This window comes from Cuculus canorus, chromosome 6, assembly GCF_017976375.1.
Source record: "Cuculus canorus isolate bCucCan1 chromosome 6, bCucCan1.pri, whole genome shotgun sequence".
Lineage (NCBI taxonomy): Eukaryota > Metazoa > Chordata > Aves > Cuculiformes > Cuculidae > Cuculus > Cuculus canorus.
Window position 1 is genome coordinate 26,530,825 of NC_071406.1, and position 6,512 is coordinate 26,537,336.

At 57.6% G+C, this 6,512-nt stretch overlaps 1 protein-coding gene across 1 annotated transcript; it reads right to left on the reverse strand.

The window, feature by feature from the left end:
* Positions 1-3,652, reverse strand: NEUROD1 (neuronal differentiation 1). The gene is made up of 2 exons (XM_054070672.1): positions 3,549-3,652; positions 1-2,416 (listed from the first exon to the last, which is right to left on the reverse strand). Exon 2 carries the CDS (start codon positions 2,405-2,407, stop codon positions 1,319-1,321), a length of 1,089 nt encoding a protein of 362 aa, XP_053926647.1. The 5' UTR covers positions 2,408-2,416; positions 3,549-3,652; the 3' UTR covers positions 1-1,318.
* Between the last annotated feature and the right edge of the window lie 2,860 nt (positions 3,653-6,512).

Here is a 6,512-nt window from a genome sequence, read left to right on the forward strand (position 1 = left end):
TCCTTTTGGGTTGGTTTTTTTTTGTTTTAGTCCAATTTTATTCTACAAATAATAAGTGTTGCACCTTTCATGAGCTATCCGAATAAAACAATAATCCCATAGGAATTACTTACACTAAGAAAAAAAAAATAATAATCACATTTAAGGAGAAATGCAACATTCGACCAAATGTTCAATACTATGTTGTTGCCAAAGGACGGATGTTTTTCTAAAATCCCAGTGTGCATTACACCATAATATACAGGATTACAAACAAAATTACAGTACAGATTGATTCCAGTTGAACCAGCGTTACATTTCAAACAGCACTTATTCTGGACTGCATTGTACATGCAATAGCTATTGTTCTAATTACGGATTAAATGGTTTGAATTTGTTTCAAGCTACCGTACTAATCGACTACAATAGGTATATAGCCCGACTTTAACAACCTGATTAGTTTTTAGGTTCCGATTTATAAGATGAGCATATGACAACCACGGATTTTGTGAACATGTATAAAATCATGCATTTATATCGCCTGGAAACATTAACATCTTCAAGTTCTCTTCAAAAAAAGAAAAAACCAAAACCACGGAATGCCAAGGGGTCCAAAGACTAGAAAGAAACAGTGCAAATTGTATGTGATAGTCAAGCAGCTTTCGATTTAAAAAGGGTGTTGGCATTTGCTTATAATCTTTATATACAAGTTTGTGCAAGTAATGTGTTGAATTGATATGTTTTAATAGAAAATAAGTCTCTCGTTCTTATATCTTCTCAAGACTTGGGGGATCTGGTTCTTTGTCGTAGAGGGGAAAGGAAAAATACAAATAAAATAAAATAATGAAAAAAAAAAAAAAAGAAAAGATACTTTCATGGGAAATAAACTGCCCGGATTGTGCATTTTTTTTTTCTTCTTCTTCTTCTTCAACTATTTGAAAGGAAAGAAATGCTAAGGCAACATAACTTCTCTAAGCACTTTTCTGCTGGTTTAAATTAGTTAAATTATTTCGTATAAATTAGATATAATTCTACCTTTCCAATACGTATAAAAATTGATGAAGCTGCATGGTTTAAAATAGGAAATCCACGTTATAAAAAGTCATTAAAAATTCTGTACAAAATCACAACAAAATAATTCAGCATGGGAAAGGTAACAAGTAGTAAAACGTTGGTTGAAAAATATAGATTTCATATATATTTTTGTAATTGGCCCATCGCTAGTTTAAAAATTGCATAGATCCTAATTATTGCTCGCGGTTTTTGTTATCCCGATCGGGCGATCGACAGGAGCGGGGCGGGAGCCGCTGTAAACAAGGCGGCGGCGGCCTCCCCGCCGTCAGTCGTGGAAGATGGCGTTGAGCTGGGCGCCCAGGACCCGCTCGTGGTGCGCGTGGCCCTCGTAGGGCGCCAGCCCGTCGACGGGGATGTCGCAGCGGGAGGCGGCGGCGGGGAAGATGGCGGCGTGGGCGGGCGCGGCGGCCAGCGCGGCGGCGGGGTAGTGCATGGTGAAGGCGTAGCTCTTGTCGAAGTCGGCGGCCGGCTCGTGCTTGAAGGAGAAGTTGCCGTTGACGCTGAGGGGCGGGCTGAGCGGCCCGTCGAAGGCGGGGCTGGCGCCCTCGGCCAAGCCGCTCTCGAAGAAGGGCTCGAGCGCGGCGCCGTAGGCGTGCGGCGGCTTGAGGTGGAAGAGGTGGGAGCTGTCCATGGTGCCGTAGGGAGGGCTGGGGAGGCCCGGCGACTGGTAGGGGTAGGGGTGGGGCGGGAAGGGCGCTCCCGCCGCCGCCGCTGCCGCCGCCGCCGCGTGGGGCGGCACCTCCTGGCTCTGCTCGGGCAGGAAAGTCCGCGGGTTGAGCTGCAGGCAGCCGGCCACCAGGTTGGTGGTGGGCTGCGACAGGCCCTTGCACAGGGTCTGCACGAAGGAGACCAGGTCGGGGCTCTTGCCCGAGCGCAGGATCTCGGAGAGCGCCCAGATGTAGTTCTTGGCCAGGCGCAGGGTCTCGATCTTGGAGAGCTTCTGAGTCTTGGAGTAGCAGGGCACCACCTTCCGCAGGTTGTCCAGGGCCGCGTTCAGCCCGTGCATGCGGTTTCGCTCCCGGGCGTTGGCCTTCATGCGCCGCAGCTTGAACCGCTCCATGCGCGCCTTGGTCATCTTCTTCTTCTTGGGGCCCCGCCTCTTGGGCTTCTGCTCGTCGTCGTCCTCCTCCTCTTCTTCTTCCTCCTCTTCGTCCAAGTCGTCCTCCTCGTCCTCCTCCTCGCCGTTCCTCAGCGAGTCCTCCTCGGCCTCGACGTGCAGACCCTCCAGGTCTTCCTCCTTCTTGTCCGCCTCGTGCTCCTCGTCCTGGGAGCTGAGGCACTCGTCCGTCCAGCTCGGGGGCCCCTGGGGCTGGGGGTCGCCCATCAGCCCGCTCTCGCTGTACGACTTGGTCATGGTGAGCCTCTGCGCCCAGGAGGAGAGAGAAAAGAGCCGCATCAGCACCCGGACCCGCGGGGAGAAGCCGCCCGTCCGCTGCCCCCGAGGGATGCTGCGGCTTCCCCACGGTGCCAGCGCAAACTTTTAACTGTCTCCGCGGTCCTGCCTTATAATTAAGATGACATATGTTCGAATGCCATTATGTAACTCGCTGATATTAGCGGGGAATATAAGCAGATTACGTGTGCGGGAGCAGCCCAAGCCGCACGGCGCGGGCAGACCGAGCATTTTTTGTTTTCTTAAGAAAAAAAACACATTTGCTGACTCGGGGAGTGGGAAAGGCGGGAAACACACCCCGACATCCACGGGGAAGGGATGGCCGCCCGTGACACCTGTCCCCGCCAAGGGCTCCCTCACTGCCCGCCCCGACGGCGCCGGAGCACCTGCTCCCCCGAACCAGCGGACTCTCCCGGGGAGAGCCTCCCGCTCCTGCCCCCAGGACGGCCCACGGTAGGGTGGCGAGCGGCGGTGCCGCGGTAACAGGTGTGGAACCGGCCGCGGCTTTCCGTGTGTCACCCCTCCCGCTGCAGGCGGGCATCGTCCCACCTCTCCCCGCGGGATCCTTTCGTGACCGGCCGCCGGTGGCACCGGGCACATCGGGGAGGAACAATGCCGGCCACTCGCCGGGGCGCAGCCTACGGGGCGAATCACAGAATCACCAGGTTGGAAAAGACCTCTTGGATCGTCGAGTCCAACCATTCCTATCTGTCACTAAACCTTGTCCCTGAGCACCTCGTCTGCCCGTCTTTCCAAGAGCGCGGCGGCCGCCCTCCGCGGAGGAGAGCGCTGGAAGTTCGGAGGTGGAAGCACAAACACGGATATAACGCGTGCGAATAGATGTGCGCACACATGTGTTTAAATATCATGCGTATATACGATACGTATGTATCGCATGTATTTGTGCGCGTGGAGGGGTGGTACAGGTGTGCGGGCACCGAGCCGCCCGCCCGCCCCGGCAGGAGCCGCCGCCGCTTCCCACGACCGCGAGCCACAGCACCGCCCGCAGCCCCTCCGACCCCGCCGGCTCCTCTCTCGCCTCGGCAGCCGCTGCCAAGCCCCTTCCCGCGGGGAGAGGGAAAACGACACGCTTCCCCGTTACCTCCGTCGCTCAGCCTCTCCTGCGCGGTGACGGTCTCATAACCCCGGCGCAGCTTTTCCGTGCGAGGGCGTCGCGTGTGATTCTGTGATTCCTTTTTCTTTTTTTTTTCTCCTATTTTTTTATTATTATTTTTTTTTTCCCCGAGGTTGCGCAGCGCCGGGCTCCCCCCCGTTATATAGCGGGGACCGAGGATGCGCGGCGCGGGGGGTTGGGACTCGGCTACCGCCGCGATCGCCCCCGCCCAACCGCGCCTGCGCCCCGCCCCGCCGGCCCCGCCCCGCCCGCCGGCCGGCACGCGCCAGATGGCCGCCCACGTCACACGTGACACCCCTGATTTGTATGCGAGCGCGCGCCCGCCCGCGGAGCCGACACGCCCTTTGTGGCCCGCCGGGCGACTGCCATCTGTCACCGGGCGACCCCCCCCCCCCCCCCACGGCGGCGGAGCATCGCACCGCTCCGCTCCCGCCTGCCCCGACACGCGGAGCTGCATTGTTCCCATTGTTCCGGGGTGCTGCCCCCCCCGCTAGCAGCTCCTAACGGGCTCCTTGGAGTGTCCCAGTCCTTCCCGCTCCACAAGTCCCCCCACCCGCCTCCGCCGCTGGGGGAAAGGGATGCGGCGCCCCTCGGGGCCGTCCCGGATCGAACGCTCTTTCGCTCTGCCCGGGATGTTGATGGAAAAACGGCCGGTTAACGGGGAGCGGGGGAGAAAGGCGTTTTAAAAGTCTTCAAACGGAGTTTGCAAACGCTGCCAAATTTCTGCTCTAACGAGGGAGACGTCCCCCTTGCGTGATAAGACGGGGATCATCGCTACCAGCCCGCGTTATCCGGACATTTAGTCAATAACATGAGAAAAAAGGAAGGGGGGGAATCATTTATTTAAGCCTCGTGAGGCATAAAACGCGAAACCAATAATTGCGCCCTGCGGAAAGCGATTCCAAAGATATTTTTCCAGGTCGGGTTATCTTGGAGATGTTTCTCTGCTGCCCGTGACCTACATAGCCCCGGGGCCGGCAGGACGGAGCTGTTTGCCTTCTCGGGAATCAAATACACGGGGCAGAGCGCTGCCTTTTATTTCCGAGGCGGCCGGTTCTCGGTGCGAAGCGCGGCGTCTGCCGCCGGGGGGGACCAGCGGGGACGGAGCTCGGATCCCTAGGGCACGCCCGGGAGGGAAGCGCCGGTGCCTGCCCCCCTCACGGCATCCCCGGCCCGCGGCGAGCCTCTCCCTGCCCGCAGAGCTGCCTCCGGGCAGGGCGCGGGGGATGCGCTGGGCGCCCCCTCGGAGCGCGGCCCCGGCAAGGCGGCGCTGCTGCCGCCAGAGCGCTTGGGGAGCGGTGAGGTTTGAAGAGGTTTTGAAGGAGCGGAAAAAACGTCACCCGCGTTTGGATGGGACTGGCTGGGGATACTCCCGGGAGAGTGGGGCTCTGGGAGAAACACCAGGAGGAGGGCAAAAAGCTGAACTCCGGGGAACAGCTTTGGGATGCCGGTGTGCCTCCGCGTTCGGTACAGCCAGCCTTCCCGAGCGCAAAATAAAGTCAGCAAATCATCGACAGACAAACACAGAGGCGGGCGATCGGGCAGAGGGGCTGCCGAGCCCGGGCAGGCGCGGGGCACTCGGGCTCCATCCCGCCCGCTGCTCTCGCTCCTCCGACACCACTTCTGCTCCCCATCTCCCGGGCAGCCCGCTCTGCCGGCCGCGCTCGGGCCGTCCCTGGCTCCCCGGCTCCGGTTTCCCACCTTCCCTGCCTCTCCTCTTCCCCAGCCGCTTGATTTTATCGCTCCAAGCATGTCTTTTTTTTTTTTTTTCCCCTCTCTCCCTGACCTACAGACTCCTCCTTCTCCATCTGGCTTCTAATTCGGCTTCTGCTTATTTTTTCCTCACGAATAATTTTTTTCTTTTTCTTTCCGTCGTCCCCCCCCCGTTTGTTTTTCTATTTTCCTTCCCCCTTCTTCTCTCTCTTTCTTTCTTTCTCTCTCTTTCTTTCTTTCTCTCTCTCTTTCTTTCTCTCTCTCTTTCTTTCTCTCTCTCTTTCTTTCTCTCTCTCTTTCTTTCTCTCTCTCTTTCTCTCTCTCTCTCCTTGTCTCTTCTTTTCTCTCCCTCCTGCCTCCCTCCCCGCTGCCCCCTCCCCTCCTGCTGCGCGGCACGCGAACCGCACACGTCCCAACAAAGCTGCTGCCCGGCTCCCGGCCCCCCGGCGCCCCCCGGCCCCGGCAGCGGAGGGGGAGCCCCGGGGATGCAGCCCCTTCGCGGGGCTCCGACGGGGCCGAGCCTCGGCCAGCCCGGCTGCGAGGTTTGGTTGCGGGGAGGGGAGCAGCGCTGTAGAAACGCTTTACAGTTGTCCGGAGCGCGAAATCCGCTCCAGAGGAAATCTCTTGGGTTTGCGGCATTATCTTAATTAAGATAATTGATTCATATTGCACCTGCGAGAGTGCGGGAAAAGGATGCCTCCCCAAATAGCTTAAAGCTATTGGAGAGACGGAGCCACGCTTATAATTTAGCGAGTGATTTACTGCCCGGGCTGTTCGGGCTCTCTCGCTGTCGCGTTCCCTGCTCCTTCTCTCCCCGACACAAAGCCTGAGGGTTATCCTAAAGAATAAAATAGAATAAAGGGAAAGTATCCGTGCCCCTCCTGTCCCCTCGGGCCGCGCTCGGCACGGCCCCGATCCCACCTCTCAGCGGAGCCGGGCTGGGAAAGGACCAGCTCGGGTTTGCTCCTCCCGGAGCTGTCCCGCTCGCCCCTTTCCCGGCTGGAGCGGAGCACGGGGGGAGAGGGCAGTGCCCGGAGCGCTCCGAGCTCCGCTCCAGCTGCCTCGGCTCAGAAATCACCGGGTACCGGTTTGGTGTCGGGTGCGTCAGTACTGCCGGCGCTGCGCTCTGGGATGTGTGTACAGCTGGGCTCGGAATTGGTACGGAAGATTAAGGTGCCTTTTCTGCTCTTTTTTCCCTTAAGACTCAGTATATTAATT

Bases quoted from the DNA above. Each gene is read 5' to 3' on its own strand.
- NEUROD1 (XM_054070672.1), bottom strand. From the start codon at position 2,407: ATGACCAAGTCGTACAGCGAGAGCGGGCTGATGGGCGACCCCCAGCCC.